Source organism: Macrobrachium nipponense, chromosome 10, assembly GCF_015104395.2.
Source record: "Macrobrachium nipponense isolate FS-2020 chromosome 10, ASM1510439v2, whole genome shotgun sequence".
In the NCBI taxonomy this organism is placed as follows: domain Eukaryota; kingdom Metazoa; phylum Arthropoda; class Malacostraca; order Decapoda; family Palaemonidae; genus Macrobrachium; species Macrobrachium nipponense.
The window spans coordinates 23,368,463-23,389,544 of NC_087204.1; the positions used below are offsets into that span (position 1 = coordinate 23,368,463).

The 21,082-nt window shown below is 44.1% G+C and overlaps 1 protein-coding gene across 6 annotated transcripts in view; it reads right to left on the reverse strand.

Annotated features, from left to right (window-relative positions):
- Positions 1 to 21,082, reverse strand: part of LOC135223472 (beta-TrCP-like) — a 91,279-nt gene that overhangs the window by 51,746 nt on the left and 18,451 nt on the right. For 2 of the 6 annotated variants that reach the window (XM_064261891.1, XM_064261890.1), the window contains exon 1: positions 13,405 to 13,551. The exons of 3 other annotated variants lie outside the window; for them this stretch is intronic. In XM_064261891.1, the coding sequence (XP_064117961.1) occupies positions 13,405 to 13,449 (45 nt within the window). In that variant the 5' untranslated portion in view covers positions 13,450 to 13,551. Of the gene's footprint in view, positions 1 to 12,906; positions 13,021 to 13,404; positions 13,552 to 21,082 lie in introns of those variants that run through there. One more of the 6 variants, XM_064261893.1, reaches the window with a different exon arrangement.

Genomic DNA, 21,082 nt, shown 5'->3' on the forward strand with positions numbered 1-21,082 from the left:
CTTGATGGAAGAGGGAATGGTTTTAGACGAGGCTCTACCTCTCCCCCGAAACCTAGAGAAAGATCTAACGGAAGCTCTACCTCGAAATGGTTTAGGGGCTTCCGTGGTGGGAGCACTACGAGATGCAGAAAGTACCGGAGCAATCTTCCTGGGCTTCTTCACTGACTGAGTCGCTTTCTGTGTCAATGACTGAGCGATCTCGCTCACAATCTCTTGCGGAAAAAGGTGCTTCTTGTCCAAAGGAGAGAAGAGCAAGGCGGACTTCTGGTTCGATGAGACCCCTTTCGACAAGGAGGAGCACCAAATCTGTCTCTTCTTCAACACTCCAGAGGCGAAAATGGCAGCAAGCTCCGAAGCTCCATCACAGATGCCTTTATCAATACAATCAAGTACCGAGGCAAAATCCTTCAACTGCTCCTCCGAAAGCCCAAATGACTTGACTTTCCTGGCCAGAGAAGCAATGGCCCAATCCAGGAAGCTAACGACTTCAAAAACACGGAAAACACTCTTGCAAAGACGATCCAGCTCACTTGCCGAAAAGAAAATCTTAGCAGTATTAAGGGCTGATCTACAAGAAGAATCCACAAGAGTAGAAAAGTCTCCCTGAGCGGAGGCAGTCACACCCAGGGAAAAAACTTCTCCAGTGTCGTACCAGACACGGCTCCTTGACGAAAGTCTCGAAGGGGGAAGACAGAAAACATTTTTCCCTTGTTCCCTCTTCTCCAAAAGCCAAGCGTTCACTTTCTTGATAGCCTTCTTAGCCGAAATCGAGAGGACGAGACGCGTGAACGAGGACGTGGAGTCAGGAGAAACTGGAACGGAAGGCGCAAAAGAATCTCCAAAGTTGTCGATGAAGAATTGTAAAAGTTGCTTATACCCCGACAAATGCTTGTCTTTTTCTGTAAGTACTTCCTCTTCTTCTTCCACATCTGAAGCTTCCTTCAAAGAAACTGGGGAACATTCCATCTGAAGAGGAATCCTGTTCGGCGAAGTCACACAATAATGCACCTGAGGCGGCTGCGAGAGAGCAGATGATGATGTCTGCGCCTGTACTGAGGCGAATCCGAGTGGCTGCGCTGGCGGCTGAGCTGGTGCTCGAGCAAGAGCCTGACGTGGCGCCAGAGGAGGAGTCAGGAAAGGAGTCTGACTTGGCGCCTGAGGCGGCGTCTGAAGAGGAGTCACATGGAGAGTCTGAACAGGCGCCTGGACTGAGGCCGAAACGTGAGGTAGAATGGAAGCCTGAAGAGGAGCCTGAAGAGGAGACTGAAGAGGAGCCTGTGAAGAGGACTGCACAGTAGTCTGCGGAAGATGCAAGGCGGCCGGGAGCGCATTCGGGGAAGAAAGAGACTTGCCAAAAAGCTCCAAAAGACTGCCTAACTTGGCATTCATCTGGTGTAAAACCGAAAGTTGAGGATCCACTGACGTAGAAGGCGCGGGGGGAGTAGAAGGATGAGCCACAAACACGTCTGGAACCTCAGGAGTTACTGCTTGAGGAGGCTCTGGGGAAGGCTCTGAAGGCGTGCGAGAGTCCGGCTTCTCCAATTCTATGAGAGAAGGACGATAAACTGAAACAGCTGGAGAAAAGGCCTCAGGCTCCTCCCAAAAACTACAGGAAGGTTCGGCAGCCGCCACCTTCTTGGGAACCGCAGCAGGCGAAACATCGCGAGACCTCTTCAGCGGTCTAGACGTCTTATGACGCCAGCCTCTATGAGAGGAGACATCTGAACTCGAGTCGCTTGATGAAAAACACTTCCTCACAACACCTTTCCAATGGTTACCGACAGCATCCTGGGATACGGCTACAGGATTGCTTGAGGGGGCGACTGCTCGGGAGCAGATCCCGCTCGCCTCCCTTCGGTTTTCTGCATGCCTCCTCCCAGGATCTGGGGAGTTTGACAGGGGCCTAGACCTAGGAGAACGAACGGGCCGAACAGCCACCTCCTCCACTGCACTAACACTCAATAACTTGTCACACTTAAGTACCACTTCTTGCACTGTCTCACCCATTTTCTGCATAGTGGTGAGGAAAGAGACAAATTTCGAGTCCATATCGGCTCGTAATACTGACACGGGATCGGGATCGGGAGATACAGAGTCGAGGGCAGGAGAAACAACTACGGGGTTAATAGGATCAGGATTAACAGAATTCAGAGGAATATCCTGGCTACTCACTGACTTAGAAGTAGATCTCTGTGAAGCCCTTCTGATTCTATCCTTTTCTAACTTTCTCATATACCTTTCCAAAGCCTTCCACTCCTGAGATGTTAGAGACTTACATTCTTCACACGTATTCTCAAAAGAACATTCACGTCCCCTACAGCTAACACAAGTAGAATGAGGATCAAGTGAAGCTTTAAGAAGTCTAGTCTTACACCCACTACTACAAACCCTATACTGAATATACCCGGTGTCAGACATCATGACAAAACAAAATTAATTCCTAAAGAGGACAACAATTCTTCAAAACCAAAATAACTCTAGCGCTGCTAGCAAAAAGATCAGAAAACTCAAGGTACATCACCAAAAGGAGAAAAACCAAGATGATCAAATCCAAATTCCAACCAGCAGAGGAACCATGTTATCGGTTCTGACGGCAGGAAACTTCTGCCATATTGCTGGAATGGTTCCTGGTACCCGGTAGAGGGCGGGAGTAGAGGGATCACCTGTCAAACCATTAGCGCTGCCGCGAATTTCAAATTCTGCTGTGACGTCAGGAGACGACAGCTATGCGTAACCACCGGGGAAGTTGTATAAGTGAAAATTAAAGAATAATTGGTGCTTTCCCAAGTAGCTGCAACCTTGATGTTCAATGAAGTGAATCACCGAACATGGGCTATGATCAAAATAACTATCACAGTAAAAAGAACTAGCCTACTCACAAATCTAATCCAAGGACTTAGTAATCCTGTATCTGCATAACCCTGTTCAAGTCTAGGGTTGTTCTGCTTTGAAGAAAACCACCTATCCATAGGAAATTGGTAAGGCAACTGTCTGGGATCACAGTGCCCCCTACATCCCTGACTCAACTCAGCAGCTCAGTTTTGAATGGTTCACTGACTTTGTACCCTTCTTTTGAATGGTTTCTCTCATGTGCTATACAAATACCTCTGGTGTCCAGCTTCTTCCTACAAATCTCATGGCACCTTACAACACAATAAAAGACAAAAAAATAATTTAAAAAGAAACAGTCCCTCAAGATCTGCACTACATTCTAAAAAGTGGCAGCAAATTATGAATAAGACATTAAAAATATAAACCCCACTTTATGTTCTTCACTGCTGGAATGGAAAATACAGCACATAATCAAATACACTTATTTGTAGTGATGTAAATAAATATTAAGAGGAATAACTTAACTTTGTGAACAAAAAATCACTGGAAAAAGTCTGGATATTCCTCAAACTATGTCAAAAAGAAAAAAAGAAATGCACAAACCATAATAAGAAAAAGGATGTAAAAATAAATAGTAAGTGAACAGCAATTTCAAGTGATACTACGGTGAGATAAAGGCTTTAGGCAAAGCAAAACATTGCTTCAAGGATGTAAGCAATCAGGACTTGTTTCCACCCACTGTAAATGACAACCCAAACTTTACATCACATCACAACAAAACACATCACATCACAACAAGTTAACACCTCAGGTACCTAAACAACATTCAGATTCCATTACACACCAACTGCACAGAGACTGCATTCTACAGCAAATGGCCTTCACAGGTCTTAACTATTCATGCAACCATGAAGGCTTCTGGTTCAACTTCAGCTTTGATAGCACAACTTTCTATTTCCAGATCAATTTCTCTGCACTTAACAAGGTTTTCCAGTTCCTCAATAGTATATAAATAAAGTAGGGTATTCAAATACTGACCCTCTAGGAAACACACATCCAATAACAAAAATAACACTGGTTTCTTTAACAAAAATCATAGCAAATACTAAACCTGAAAGTATAATCACAGTAAAGAAATACTAAGTGCCAGGATTTCAGAGGCACTTCACTTCACACAGTGGTAGAGGTGGGAGATGAATCAAACTTGTAGAGGTAGATGAATCACAAAGATTCACGAAAGTCGTAATTCTTTAGCGAAATCAAAACTGTAAGTACAAGAAATCACCAAAACAGGTGGTTCCTAACATTAACCTTGTGCCAAAAATAGTCATGAAAGGTATCTGTAATACAAGGTTATTACTGTAACTACAACATGCACCTGAAGGCTGGGTAATTCTTTTGCCTTTGAAGCATACTGTATACATATATGTGGCATTCCCCTTATATCAAAAGATGCCACCTATCCAGACAAACCTTGATTCCTGAAAACCCTATGTCAATTATATCCTGCACAATTCCACGCTCCATCAGCAAAGTAGGCAACAACACCCAGGGTATGGGTAGAGGTGTCTCCCTTTTACACTATGCAAATGTAGTAAACATGAACCATTATCAGCCATGAGAGGAAAAAATGCCTGAAGGTTGTGCACATTCCCATGAGAAAAAATTAAGGTCTGAGAACAAACCCACACCCAGGTCAGGTTAGGTAAGTAAAATTCGTTTATCAGGCAGGTCATATAATATAGTATAGTGTACAATGGGATGACAATAATGACCTGATAACAGACCAGACATGATCAAAAAGAAAAATGAAGTCAATATTCAAAAGCCAATTGCCTACCTTAATAATTTCTCTTGGAATTTTCTCAAATTATACCTGAAATTAGATTTAAAATAATTCTGCTATGAATGACAGTACTGAAACATATCTTGTAAAAAAAAAAAAAGAGAGAGAGAGAGAGAGAGAGAGAGATTGATTTCCTATGGAATAGCAAGCTTCCTAATTCACAAACCCACTACAATATCCTATAAAATATGGCATAGAAACATATCATCTGCTATATAAATAAGTATATAACAGTCTAAACTTTCAAACCCATTTATCAGGTCTTCAAACTATTTAAAACTGCCAGTAAACTACATTAGGACATATTTTTCACTGTACCTTCTGCACACACACATTTTTTTTAGAACATATTGATGATGGGGTTCCACTGGCATAATAAGTAGCCTCAAAAATAGCCACTTCTAGGTGCTTGTATGGCCAACTTAAACGCTATCTTCCACCAAGATGCTATCAAATACAGTAATGTTAAAAAAAGTAATTTTGTCGAAAAATTATTTTTTCCTATATACAAACCTAGGTTGTCTAACAAAAGGATATCCGCGGGAACGCGCCGCCGCTACCGCATACAAAGAGTTCAAACTTGAATCGCTGTACCTGGGTCTGGTGTAACTGCGCGGGGTGAGCCCGGGCCAGCATTGGGTAGGTCATTGTGATACCATTCTTTGAGCCGTTAGAATACTTAGTCTAAACAGACACACTCTTCAAAATGGGGGCCATAACTCATGAGGGGTGGATGAGGAGGGCCATTCAATCTGTTAGACAACCTAGGTTTGTATATAGGAAAAATAATTTTTCGACAAAATTACTTTTGTTCCGACTAAGTACAACCGTCGTTGTCTAACAAAAGGAGACTCGAACTGAGGATGGGAAGGTGAGTGACCTGAATGTACCCCTTTGAAGAGCCGCCAATAACTTCACATGACCTGATGTTAACCCAGACCCCACCCCCCCCCCCCTACTCTCATGACACTTTACACGGTAAGGATTCAATAGGGGAGAACCCAAGGGGCTCCGCTGTTGTCCTAACCTATGGTACTAATACTCACTCTGAGATCTGTTCCTGAAGGATTCTTAGCCATCATTCTTACTCTCCAGGTAAGTCAGTAGTGGCCAAGTCGTGTCATGGACAGTACAGTCATACGTAGGATATTACCAGGAAAACTCACTCATAACCCCTTACATTCGGCCAGACTTAGGCGGGAATTGCTGGGAGTGTGTGTGTGTGTATTTCCAAATTGAGGTACGCAGTGCGGGTGACCAACGCCTAGAGGATCTCTTGGGCTGCGACAATGGGGCCCAGAGAGAACACTTCTAGAGATTTGAACGTAACTTCTCGTAGGTAGAAGGAGGTGAAGGTGGTTTGACTCTTCCAGGTGCCTGCTCTCAATACCTGACCCACTGAGAGGTTCTTCCTGAAGAGCATAGAGGAGCCTATGCCCCTAACTTCGTGAGCCCTCACCTTTGGCATTGGTACTTCCTTGTTTTCGTAGCCCTTCTTATAACCTGTCTGATCCAGAAGGAGATGGTATTCTTAGCCACCTCTTTGGATGCTTGCCGTGCCACGAACAGCCGTTTGATAGCCGGTCTGAACTGTCTCGTCCTCTTGAGGTAGGCTTTCATGGCTCTGACCGGGCATAGAATCAGTTCCTCTTTGTCAAAGCCGGTAAAATCCCCCAAGGAAGGAATGGTAAAAGAGGAAAACATCTCCTCTGGCTTGTATGGGTCTTGAGTCTTGGCTACAAAGCCAGGGACAAACGAGAACCCCATCTCCCTCCAACGCCTGGTGTGTGACACTTCGTAGGACAGCGCGTGTAGTTCGCTGACCTCATTCGAAGATGCCAGGGCTAAGAGGAAAAGGGTCTTCAAGGTGAGGTTCTTCAAGGAAGCTGAATGTAAGGGCTCATAGGGAGGACCTCTCAAGGATTCCAGGAACTAAGGCTACATCCCAGTGGGGAGTCCGTACTCTCTCGGGGGGGGGGGGACAGGTCTTCCTAAAGTGCTTGAAGAGCAACAAAATTTCTGGAGATGCAGCGAGGTCCATGCTTTCAACGCGAATACTTGATTTAAAGCCGCTCTATAACCCTCCACTGCCGATATGGATAGTCTTTTATCCTTCCTGAGGTGGTGGAAAAACTCGCTAGTTGAGGGATGGTGGCCTCGTCTGGGGCAATGCCTTTATCTTGACACCAATCTTGAAACCGTCGCCACTTTCCCTGGTACAATCTGCCTGAGGAAGGTTTCACAGGATTGGCCATGGCCTCAGCTAACTGCCTGGAAAAACCTCTATCGCGGAGGATTTTGATGACAGTCTGAACCCGTGTAAGCGGAGGGGCCGACGGATTTGGGTGTAGGCATCCGTTGTTGGGTTGTTGGGCGAGGAGATCTATTCTGTCTGGTAGGCTTACCGGGTCCTCTAACTGAAGATCCAGCACTTCTGGGAACCAGGGGGCTTCCGGCCACCAAGGAGCTACTAAGGGGTTACTCGCAGGTTCTGCGAGTAGCGAATCTTCTGAAGGATCTTCTGGAGGAGGAAAGGCGGAAAGGCGTAAGCGTCCAGGTTTCTTCCAATCTTGCAGGAGGGCATCCTCCCCCGCTGCCTGCGGGTCTGGGAGTGGGAGAAGAACACTGGCAGTTTTCTGTTCCATGCGGTGGCAAAGAGGTCTATCGACGGAGAGCCCCACCTCTTTATCAGCCATCTGCTACTTCTTGATGGAGGGACCACTCTGTGTTGATTATCTGTCCCCTCCTGCTCAGATGGTCCGCCCAAACATTTTTCTTGCCTGGAATATATCTTGCCTTGAGGGTGATGTCCATTTCCTCCTGCTAACTCCTGGATTTTGTACTGCCAGGCGACAGAGATCCAGTGAGACTGTGCCCCCCGTTTTTGTTTAGATATGCCACCACCGTGGAGTTGTCTGACATTAGGCCCACCGTTTTCCCTTGGAGTTGAGACAGGAAGTGCTGAAGGGAGAGGAAGACTGCCTTCAATCCAAGACATTGATGTGAGCTGCTTTCTCTTCTTCCGACCACAGGCCGCTCACTTCTTCCTCCGTCAGGTGGCGCCCCCCACCCTTCTTTTGATGCATCCGTGAAGAGAAGAATCTCTGGGTTCTCGGACTGAGAGAGATGCCCCTTGGAGGTGGGAAGGCACCATCCACCACTCCAGGGACTTCCTTACTTCTTGGGAGAGAAGAATTTTGCTGTTGGGGTCCCCTTCCTGAGGAGACCATTGTTTCTTGAACAGCCACTGAAGCGCCTCATACGCCTTCTGCTGTGAGGCACTAGTCTCTCTATTGAGGCCATGTGTCCTAAGATGGACTGGCAGAGTTTTGCCGTGGGGGGAGGGCTGGGCCCCAAAGCTCTCCGCACTTGAGATATAGGCCGGAGACCCTGTTCTCCGAGGGGAAGGCCTTCATGAGGGATGAATCTATGTCATTTTTCCGAGGTACACCATCCTTTGCCTGGGAGTGAAATCCGACTTGTCGACATTCACCACCACTCCCAGTTCCTGAACGAATGACAAAACTAGCTGAAGGTGCTCCGCACACTGCGCAGCCCCCCCCCTCCGTCTCGGCTAAGATGAGCCAATCGTCCAGGTAGCGGAGGAGACGGATGCCTCTTGCGTGTGCCCAAACTGACACTATCTTGAAGACCCTGGTGAACACCTGTGGGGCTGTGGCGAGGCCGAAGCACAGGGGGGGGGGGCCCCAAAAAGGTGGAAACTGCAGAGTCTTTCCCTTGCTGACAATCCTGAGGAATTTTCTGGAGGAGGGGTGAACAGGGACTTGGAAGTAGGCATCTTGAAGATCTATTGAGGCCATGAAGTCTCCCTCCCTGACACAAGCTCGAACGGAGTCTGCCGTTTCCATCCGAAACTTTGTCAGAGAAAGGAACTTGTTGAGGGGTGAAAGGTCTATGACCGGCCTCCAACCCCCTGTTGCCTTTTCTACCAGGAAGAGTCTGGAGTAGAAACCCTGGACCTGGATCCTGAACCTCTTCCAACGCCCCTTTCTGAAGTAGCTTGGATATTTCCTCCTCCAGGGCCCGTCCGCGGTCCGAGTCCGGTCGATAGGAAGGGACTTGGATGGGGGTAGGGGATAGGGGATAGAGTGGGTGTAGACTGAAGGGAAGACGGTAGCCTGACTTGATAACCTGCAGGGTCCAATCTTCCGCTCCTGCTTGCTGCCACACTTGCCAATTGGCAGCCAAGCAATACAACCCCCTACCTTCCGCTGACGGGCAGGATCTGGCCTAGAATTTCTTGCGGGGACCTCCCTCTCTTCTGTTGCCCTTCTGCTTCCGCTCCTTTGATGGAAAGGGACGAGTCTTCTCCCTATGGAATTTGTCCTTCGACACAGAGTAAGGTTTCTTCTCCTCTCGCCTACGCACGGGGAAAAGCCGGTCTCTGCGCTTCTCTTACCTGTTGGCTAATCTGTGGTGCTGGCCGTGGTCTATGGCCCGGGGTTGCGGAATTGGAGAGAGCCCTAGATTGGAGAGATCGCTCCTTCTTCTCCGCTGCCTTGTCGAACTTCTTCCGCAGGATAAGTTCTTTCTGGAACAGCGGGTTTTTCCTTCCGTAAGTCCTGGGAGGAGGTCTCTCACACTGGCGATTTGGCCTCCTTGAAGGCTTCTCTCTCCTTTTCACCTCCATATTAGCCCACAGGACCGCTAAGTTGTCTGCTTGGTGCGAGAGTGTCTTGATCCCACACTGCATGAACGAAGACAAGTTCTATCTCTTGCTGCTGAGGCTGGAGCTCGGGTAGAACTGCGGAAGTGCTGCCAGTAGACGTTCCATCCACGAATTCGTAGCGAGGGCCAGAGCTAGAGCGCGAATGAGTCCTTCGGTTTCTGAGGGAGAGAGCAAGAGGTGCTTTTTCTGAAGGGCGTCCAGACTGACATCTAAGAGATCTGCAAGGTCCCTGGAATATGCAGACTCCCTTAGTTTTGTCACCTGTTGGCCTATAATACCTGCTGGCCCCCTGAGCAGGGATAGGAAGCCACCTCTGTTTCTCAGATACCCTAGTTGGTGAAGTCGTGGCTTCTCGGGACGCTCTAGCCATGGCTAGCCTAACCTGGGTGCTCCAGGGGAGGCTGACCGAGGGGGGCTGTGAATTCTTCAGGTTGAGCACCTTTATGCACCTCTGACTGAAACTCCTGGTTCAGTTCCTCGTTTCTGTTAGGCCATTGGCGCTTCTAATCAACGAGCAGAATCTGGTTAAATGATAAGGGCTCGGGCCCTCCGCAGGTGAGCTAGTCTGACTGCCGTCCGAATCGGGTCAGAATCGGGCTCCCCCTCGGAGCATGAATCGGGCTCGGTGTCGACTCAGAGTCAGAACTGTCACCCAAATCTGGAAACAGTTCTCTGACTTCTTTTCCAAAAGGAACTTCTTCCTGGCTTCTTCCATCCTACGGGCAGACTCCTCTAGACTGGTGTTCTTCTTCTCCACTTGCTGGGAAACCTCCTTTTTGGAGCTTAAGTAGTCCTCCACCGCCTGTTTGACCAGGTTCGCAATGTCCAGTGCGGGAGTGAGGACCTGGGCCCCCACCGTACCTAGGCTAACTGATGGAGGTGGTGCGGAGGTACTAGGCTCATGCCTAGGCCTAGCTTTTTCGGGCATCAACGCTGGCACTGGTCTCTCAGCAGCGCGACCTAGGCCTTGCGGCATCGAAAGGTCTCCATTGATGCTCCTCCTCCGAGCGTTGTGGCTGGCTGGCTTCTTGCGTCGGGTTGCCGCAACTTCTGGAGGGGAGGGGGCCTCCGGCTCCTGCGAGTTGGGTCCCGTTCCGGGCTCCTTAGCAATGTCCTCAGGATGGGAGGGTGAGGCATCAGGTCCGTCACCGGATCCTCCTGGGGCTGGACTGATTGTGCCCGAGAGGAACAGGGTTACCTTGGCTTGGCACCGGCTGTGTCTCGGTACTGCTATGGTCATACCTAGATAGTTCGGCCTTTAGGCTATGGCGGGAACAAGCTCTCGGTTGAAGACCCCTTCTTGTTACGCTTCGAGGCCAGGAACTAGGTATCCCAGCCCCTAAGGTGGAGCTTCTTTCCTCTTACCTGCTTTCCTAGCCCCCGACGACGAAGGTTTCTTTAGCCTAAGTTTCTTGGGAAGGACACTAGGCTCACTAACTAGGTCCCCCCGTTAATAAGGAGGAAGGATTACTAGGCCTAGTGTTCTCCAATTGGGCACTATCCCCCTCACACACAGCCTTAGGCCCCACAGTAGTCGGCCTAGGCCTAGGCTTATCGGTATCAACATTAGCGTCACTGAAAACACTCTCATGCGCCTCATAATAGAGCCTCCACTGATCATTATTCCACTGCGCACAGGTTGAACACGATGCATCAGGGAACATTCAAAACCCCTACAAGCAATACACCAAAGATTGAGGATCCGAGTTGGCGAAGGCAAAGATGTACCGCAACGCATGCCATCGGAAACACACACCACAAATCCCCTCCCCGAAAAACCCACCATAGATCCGCCTTCCATACTTACAGGGAAGTTAGGATGCTAGGTAATACTAAAGGATAAATAAAAGGATAGAATAGGGCACTGGGGAAGCACTCAAGCACAGGTGTCAAAGATATATCACGATCAAGAAAGACTACAGTCGGGGCGGGGTCATGCGTTGTTTATCTCAAGTCGGGTCAAGGCGGAAGGAGTAGGTGTTGACACGACGGCTTACCGCGAAAAGAATGGTATCACAATGACCTACCCAAGCTGGCCCGGGCTCACCCCGCGCAGTTACCCCAGACCCAGGTACAGCGATTTCAAAGTTTGAACTCTTGTATGCGGTAGCGGCGGCGCGTTCCCGCGGATATCCTTTTGTTAGACAACCGACGGTTTGTACTTAGTCGGAACAAAAAAAAATTCTATATAGTTAAACTTGAGTTCCTTCATTACTTTAGAAATTCAGACTTGCACTTTGATGGTGGGAAACCACATTTCAATAAACCTAAAGGTAATTCTAGGCAATAACTCCGCACAGACCACAAGGAACGTTCCCATAAATACGACAGCCACTAGGGATTGGGGCGTCAAATGTATTTCACTGTGTTAAGTACTAGTCCCTTAAACAGGAGTTACGAGGGTGATGCACAATGCTGCATACAGGCATCATAAAGCACACTTTGCTCAGAGCTCCAAAGCTAATTACACAGTTTGCTTAAAAATTTGATACAGTATGTGGCCTACATCAAGACCATTTCCTGATGGCCAAAGTTACGTCATCTACATAAAGTTTCAACATCTGTATCCACTAAAATGGGGGACTAGCTTATGTTTTTTACAGAACACAAAAATTATTTATCATTGTAATCAGTTCTCCAGCAGTGCCACATCGATTCCAGCCTCTTATACATCACAGTTTGACAAATCCTAAATAAACAGCAACCACACCATGAGCTCTGTGTTAGAGTCAGAGGACAGCTTAGGGTATGATGCTGCATCAGACAAACCCTGATCGATTGCAAACTATTCCCAAATAAGTTAATTAGCTAAAATCTGCTGTAATTCTGCATCCAGGAAAACACAATCCCTTGAAACCTGGAATATACCAAAATACCTAGCATACTAAAACTCAATACTACCAGCCAGTCGCCGACCCAGATATTTACCGCCTTTTCTTCAAGTTCCTACGATCATCCCCAGGGGAATGGTACTGAACACAGCAGCCATAGGTATTGCACAGAAACTGGGGTAAAACTCAAGACTATGACTGCACCCCTCTGGTTCAGTAACTAGGCCATCAGTTTACATGCTAAATGGGCACAGTGTTTAGTACCAGCCCCTTGGGGAAGAATGTAAAAGCATAAATGAAAGTCTGTAAACATCATACACACAAACAAAAACATACGCAAGAGGCGGTAAATACTACGGTCGCCGACTGTTGGGAATCAGGCCACGATAGTAGTCTAAAGATTTACATAATGGTATAGCCTACTGCTAGATAGCGAACCTGAGGGGCACAGTAGTGTTCTCAACTTTTACCCCAAGCCTAGCCTAGGGGTACTGGTTAGATCATTCGCTAGGTATCCCACTTGCTTTCGATACCTAGGCTACACCTGCCTAGCCTAAAAAGAGTCCTTGCCATGCTATAGCCCACTAGCACCGTCCTTCCTGCCTAGATTAGCCTGGCCTTAGGAACCACAAGAGAATTTAGGACAAATTAGGCCAAATTTCCCCCAGGAACCAACTGGACACCCCGTGGTCAAATTCGCCCAGTACCTTCCTCCAGTGGACACACGAATCCTGTCGCAAACCACCACCACGACGAAGAAGGGGGAAACTTATGCTATGATCACGACGACTAGGAAGCGATTAACCCGTTCCATCAAGGTCTCTCTCTCTCTCTCTCTCTCCCTCTCCCTCTCTCTCTCTCTCTTACACCACAAATTCGTCGTGACCTCGTAAATTCCTTGTGCACTTTTCTTTACCCCGCTAAGCCTATTCACTCGCTGCAGAAGCACATTCCCTTCGAAATCAACCCTTTCTGCCCAAGGTGGCCGCGACTTTCTTCCACGGACGAGAAAAGAAAGTCAAACCGAGAAAAGAAAGTTAAATATTGACCTTCGCTCATCTGAGACGGACCTGGGAAACCTAAACCTATACGTGAAGGGGCCAATGTGTCGCACTATTTCCGCACGAAGGGGAGGCCCTTGGACGCTCCCCCGTCGAGCAAACGCGAGAGAAAAGGGTCGAGACAACGACTCGAAAGCACCATACCTCCACTGAATCTAGGCTGTCATCTAAAAGAGGTTCAGTCTCCATCGCCGCTGACAGAACTCGGGAGAGAAAATCTCCTCCTCCATTCGCTTGACAATAGACGTAAGACCCTCGCTGGCAACTTGCTCAACAAAAGACAGTCGGGCGCCACCAGCCGGTGTCGATCCTCCGCTCGCGGCATCGACGGCTCTTTCCCTCCTTATTCCGTCTTATCTATAGTATTAAATCCTAATTTATATTAGTCACTAGGAATCGTTTAGGACCAGGTTGGGACCCAGGAAGAGACCCCAGGAACTGTGACGTCACGGGAACAAAATGATAGTGTTTTGGAGGCGCGGAAATCCACCGCTGGTTTCAAAATAATTATAAATGTCACAATATTTTTTCCCCCACTCGACACAATCACGCTCTCATACCCATTCGCAACGGATGGGATCATACTGCGTATTTACCCATTCACTAACAAATTGACAGCGACTTCGAGAGTATACGAAACACCCTTAGAGTTTTCATCACATCACCGTGACATTTTCTTATATACACAAACACTAAGCTACAAAATTCATTTAATATCCACTTCACTCTACCTCGGAAACAATGCCGAAAAGGAGTTATAATTGAAAAGTGATAGTCACCTGATGGACCTATTTTACTCGCCTCTTGTTTTTCACTTCCTAAATGAACCAAGACGTGTTAGGGGAAGTACTTTCTACCGTTCTCTCAGTCAACAAAGACTTAAATGGTCGTATTCTCGTCTAAATGCTATTTTCCAAGTTCCAAGAAACAATACTGTTAAGCAGATTAGCCTCTCTTCGGTTTTCCCTGCTATTTTATTCCTGGCATCGGTTACAAACTACATATAGGAATGATATGAGTTTCGGCCAACTGTTCGTTCCTCTTATGTTTCCTAATATATTATTGATCGTTTTCTTTAATTACCTTATTTCATTAAGTCTGAGTAAACAATCTACTTTGATTTTAAATAATATTCACGTTCAGGCTACGTGCCACTCCGTCTCTCTCTCTCTCTCTCTCTCTCTCTCTCTCTCTCTCTCTCTCTCTCTCTCTCTCTCTCTCTCACACACACACACACACAAATATATATATATATATATATATATATATATATATATATATATATATATATATATATATATATATATATATAGTGCATGTATGATAGAGAGAGAGAGGGTGGGGATTTTGGATTTTGTATGATGAGGAAGTTAGAAGATGCACAGCTGAGTGACGCAAGACTGGGCAGTTATCGGAAGGTTACGAATGCTTGAGGATGTGATGTTAAGTACGTAAGGAGGACAATGAAGAGACTGAAGACTGGAAAATCCACACCACAACCCACCCCACCCCCACCCCGTTCCCCCAACTAGGAATTGATGGGCTTACCAGCGAGACCTGCGTACCATGGCCAGAGTGTGACTATATAAACATTTGAAAATTAATTTATTGAGTTATATAGGGAGAGGGGGGCTTTGTAAGAATGCATGAAAGGAATAATTGTCCGTTTTGTATGTGGGCATAAGTGATTGAACCGGCTGTTAGAATTATAGGAGTAAAACAGGGTTTTGACTAAGAGAGTAAGACTGATGAAACAAGGATAGGAAAAGAACAATGCTGGCTGAAATAAATAAGACGGCGTGTTGATCATTTTTGACTGCGTGAAAAGTTAAAAGCAAAAGGACAAACCTTTATATGTCATAATATTATGTGGACCTAAAAATGGTTATGAATGAATAAACAAAAGAGGCATAGTCGACGGTGTTGCTGAGAACAATAAAAAAAGTTTTTCAATGGCAGTCAAACACGTTTTGGAATTTTTATGAAGCAGATGACTGGTTTGATGTGTCTATCCAATGTCTTTAGGGACGGCGTGATATGATAAACTAGGAAAAGAATGTGAGAAATAGGTGAAAAAGTGTGAGATAAGAAAGTGAGTTGATCAGGGACGGTGGAAAGAAACTGCAGATATGAATGAAAGACGTTTAAAAGTGTTTAGAAGAAGAACAAGTTGAGAGAGAATGCGAGCAAGAGGGGAGTTGTGAAGGCAAATGAAAAGCAGGAAGATGGAGGTTAATAATTTGGATGGAAATTGTATAGCGTAAATATAAAGACTGATCATGGGATGATAGAAGAGGCGAGCAAGAAAGGCAGCAAGGTGTTTACAAAAGATGGGGAACAGACTTGATTATCTGTAAAAGCCAAGGTAAGAGGATATGATGGGAATGTTGAACCAATTCTCCTTTGTGGAAGTGAAGTGTGGATGTTGAATACAAATGAAAAAAAAATGTTTAAACTGTTCAGATGAGCTGTTAATGTACAATGCACCATGTAAGTAAGTATCTATGGCATGAGAAATTTAGAGTTACATAAAAGAAGAGGTCAATAGGTTAGTGCAGGTGAATGGGAAGGTTAAAGTACTGAAACGGTTTGGTTATGTGGAAAGAATGGACGAAGATAGATTGGCGAAAGGAATGTTTAATAAAAAAAAAAAGTGTTGGGGGAAAGGACAATAATGCTTAGAATATGTTTACAGATATTACATATATATATACACATATATATTGGGGTATAGAATGGCATAGAAAGACCACAAACAGAAGGGAGTGGAAGGACATATCTGAGGCCTTTGTTCTGCAGTGGATTAGCAACGGCTGATAATGATGATGATGATTATATATATATATATATATATATATATATATATATATATATATATATATATTCAATGTAGCACGAAAGTCCACGTGCTTGAGAATATCATAAAATCCACGTAAGAATGCGAGTAAAAACCGGGTCTTGAAGTAAATACTTTCCTAGTTACTTCTACATTTACAAGTCATACTAGGAAAGTACTTGTTCCAAGTCGTATGTGTGTGTGTGTGTGTGCATGAAGAGAGAGAGAGAGAGAGTTAAAGCCGGGTATAGAGTAGTTCACTCTATGACCTTTTAGGCGCCGCCACAGATATAGTATATAAGTCAGTAGCGCCACCTTATTTTCGTAACCAGGCCGCCCGCGGAAGTCTGCTCGGGATATATAGACGATTTCGTATCAGACCTTAAATAAAAAGGGAGAGAAAGAATTGTCCTTGTTTTAGTGGCTCCTGGTACATCCTATAGATTGAATATAAACTTTCCTTAGTCGTTGTTGCACAGCTGTTGGAATGTTGAAATTTAAGTGACACAAAATAAATTAAAGAATATAAAAACAAATTCCTCCGGACAGCTTTGTGTGTGTTGTGGAAGAGAGAGAGAGAAGAGAGATGAGAGAGAGGAGTGAAGACACGAGAGAGAGAAAGAGATGAAGATAGAGAGAGAGAGAGATGATAATCAACTCAGCTTTCTGGTTAAAATTTTCAAATTAAGAATAATGGAATCTTTAATTTGTGAAATTCTTCTTCTCCAATTATTGGTTTGTTAGTATTTCCGATAAACACACTCGCCCACAGAACAGAACGGTATACAGAATTTAGGCCAAAGGCCAAGCGCTGGGACCTACGAGGTCATTCAGCGCTGAAACGGAAATTGACAGTAAAAAAAGGTTTGAAAGGTGTGACAGGAGGAAAACCTTTTAGCGGCGTCGCCATGAATCCATTGTTAGGAGAAGGTAGAAAGTAAGATGGAAGAAAGAGAAGATACAAGCGCGATTATATCTCTACTCATTATCTTATTAGAATGCTGCCTGTCACTCCTGACTTAATTGTCATTAAAGCCTTCATTCAATCTAATACTTTAAACGCTTGCAGAGAAAGTTATAATGTGTAAGCAATTACTGGTTAAATGATAATAATAATAATAATAATAATAATAATAATAATAATAATAATAATAATAATAATAATAATAATATAATATTAATAGCAGAATTTATAGTGTTTATTTTATACAGAATACTCTCAATCTTCTAATGGCTTGAGAGAATTCTGTATAAAATAAACTGTAAATTCTGCCGTTATATTTACTAAAACATGTTTATAAGAAAGGTTCTGTTTCCAATAATAATTAATAATAATAATTCAATAATAATTAATAATAAATAATAATAATAATAATAATAATAATAATAATAATAATATTTTATTAAATATAATAGCAGAATTTATAGAGTTTATTTTATACAGAATACTCTCAATTCTTCTAATGGCTTGAGAGAATTCTGTATAAAATAAACTCTGTAAATTCTGCCGTTATATTTAATAAAACATGTTTACAAGGTCTGTTTCCAAATAACAATAATAATCATTAATAATAATTACCGTTATTATAAATGACGTAATGTAGTTGGTAATAACGTTAAGGACACAATGCTTGATATCAATAAAGTAGCAATCACTGAAAACGACAGCTATTAACATCAGACCAATCTGGCCTTATGCCAGTTCCGAATCTTGCCCCGGAGAGCAACTTCTAAGAGTACTGAGAGCGAATATAAGAAAAACTATTAGAAATGACAATAACCACACCGGACTTAAGTGGTGTCTGTACTGTGGCTCAAACATTCGTTCAACCCATTTGATTACACTCCAGAAAGTGGCAACCTTACGTTCAAGTGTTACTGTTGATCATCCGTGTGTGGATGAAGTATATCTTAGTTTTGCCAGACCACTGAGCTGATTAACAGCTCTCCTAGGGCTGGCCGGAAAGATTAGATATTTTTACGTGGCTAGGAACCAATTGGCTACCTAGCAACGGGACCTACAGCTTATTGTGGTATCCGAACCACATTGTATCGAGAAATGAATTTCTATCATCAGGAATAAATTCCTCTGGTTCCGCGTTGGACGAGCCGAGAATCGAACTTCGGACCACCGGATTGGTATAGCCGAGTGCGGCCAACGTGGAACCTCCGTGTGTGAAAGGATGGCGTGTATGCATGCTCGCTTGCAAAAGCATGCATGTTTTCATACATACTGTATGCACAGACCCACTTTGAATAAGTGTGTGAGTAGGGCGATGTTTATACGCAATGGATGTATTGATATCTGTAATACTCGGAACTGTGGAACACTCTCCCTGAGTTCAAAGGAGATGCTACTCCCCCTTGCATTTTTATACATTTATCAATAATCAATTTTGCCAATTTATTTCTTTCTATTCAGTAAGTGAGATCTCTTCTTTCTGTACTTTTCCCTTCACCCTCTCTTACTTCCTCATGAGCAACATATTATCGGAATCTTGAATTTAAAGTCAGTTAATTAAAGGGTCCCTGCTTTTTGGTGGGCTTTCTTCCAAGAATAAAACAGGGTTCAATTTCTTCTGAATTAATAATAATAATAATAATAATATAATAATAATAATAATAATAATAATAATAATAAGAATAATAATAATAATAATAATAATAATAATAATAATAATAACAATTAAAACAGTATTTCACATGTAACTTTCTCAGCTTTATGTCAGTACTCTGTGCGTACATTTAGGTTTACGTAAAACGTATACAATTGTACTAATTATGTACGTGACACGATTACACGGCATGCGTGCATACTTGGACACTTTACAGCGGAAACTACTCAGAATCAGACGGAACGGACGAATTTTCCCAGAAAATAGCCTATCTCTGTTGAAAGGTATAATAATGGAGTGGCGGTTGGGTCAATAAAAGCGCGGGCGGAAAGGGGTTGGTGGGGGGGGGGGGGGGGGGGGGGGGGGGGGGGGGGGGGGGGGGGGGGGGTTTAAGCCCTGGGGAAGCGAAAGATTCTCTAGTAAATTCTATGGCAGGAGTCAGGAATAACGGAAGCAATGGAGGAGGGAAAGAGAGAGGGGGGGAGCGGGTGTGGGGGGGGGTTGTTACTGGTTAGGGAAGTAACTAGCAAATAAGGGTGACGTGTGTAATCCGTAAAAAAAACCAAAAGAACCATTATAAATGGTATAAGCCTTTAAGTTAGGAACAACGGTAGTGAAAGGGAAATTGAAAAGTTTGGTGAGAGAGAGAGAGAGAGAGAGAGAGAGAGAGAGAGAGAGAGAGAGAGAGATCACCAAAGTAACTAGCAGATTTGCGAAGCCGCAAGCAGGAGAGTAGCGAAACGAGAATACTGCAGCAAAATGTCAAAGCACACATCATGAGACTACAGGCGTAACACACGAACGCAGTTTCCGCTTCTTTCAGTATCTTGTCGTTAGTCTTTGTACGAGTAGAAAATATTATATTCTATAATATCTTTCTACAATCAGAACTGCGTATCTTCGTTGCAGTGGTAACGCGCACGCGCGAACTTATATACACAACGTCATTTCTGTACCCAATTTTAGGCCAATCCACGAATCTAGTTCATGGGATGAAATGAGTCAATTAATTGCCTACTTGGTCCATATTTGGGGCAAGATGCTAAAAGATGCTGGAAATGTGTTTGCGTGACACCGCGATTAAGAAACACGAGACAAAAAAAAAAAAATTCAACCATTTTTACGCAGTACACTTATGGGAATAAAAAGCTAGACTCATGTCAGGCTGTGATGAATCGCAGGAGAAAGATGAAAATAGAAGCAGTATAGTGCTATTGAGAAGTAGTAGTAGTAGCAGCAGCAACACATGCTCAATTTTAGCAGCAGTACTACATTTCACCAATACTCTAATAATTAGAAATGAGGTCTCACTAGACCAAGTGACCTAGGGAAAAACATTACGTACAAGATATATTGTTGAAAAATGCATTGACAACAAAGTAACTGAAAAAAAAAAAGGCTTTTTATTATCGCAAAGCACTCGCATGGACGTTCCTAGTTTGCGCAAACTCACGCAGACAAAGCACTTGATCACATGAGAACTCCCACACGCATGATGAGTTCTGTGGTAACCAGACAACAGACTTATGAAAAGTGTATACGTAGAAAATGTTTCTAACCTTGAGGGAAACCTTGTGCAAGTTCTTATTGAGACTAAATTGACCTTCTCACTCCGGATACGATTCAAGGCTTTAAACGACAAAGAAGGTTCATTCAACGTCCTTAAACATATATATGGGGGACAAAATATTTCTTCTGGGTTAATGTTTTCTGTAAAGAGCTTTAGTTTAGGGTCGTATTTTCACGCAAAGTTCGTTATTTTCTGTTGTTCATGTACATTAGATACCTCAAGGATTCCTTTTGGTTTCCCGCTTAGCGCTGCCTTGTTAAAGTGTTGCAGGTCGTCCTGATACTTTCTATAGATGTGGGTCTACCACTCCTGTAGACTGTAGAGGCGAAGTCCTGCTGTATTTCTACAGCCTTTTTGTTATGCAGGCCTCACCTAGATAAGCAATGTCCTTGTAATGTCTTCTTTATTGGTTATTATACTTTACAGTTTACTTAAAAACACACCCAAAATGTTTATATTATCATCGATAAAATTAAATAGACACATTGACAAAATCATCAGTTACAGAGATTTCATTAAATTAAATAGATATACTTACAACATCATCAGTTACAACTGTTTCATTTCCACACACAGATTTCAATAAACAACCACAATAGTTTAGCTTTCCTTTAAAAAGCAGGCATAAGTGACCCTTTTCACCAAGACTCTAGAATCCATACACAGTGAAAACAGTCGCATAATATATCAGAATCAGGTATGAAACCCTTAAACCATACTTCAGGCTTCACAGAACACTTCCTTCATTATGAGCTTCATTTGAAATCACTTGGGTGCATTACCTTGTAATTCATAGTGAAC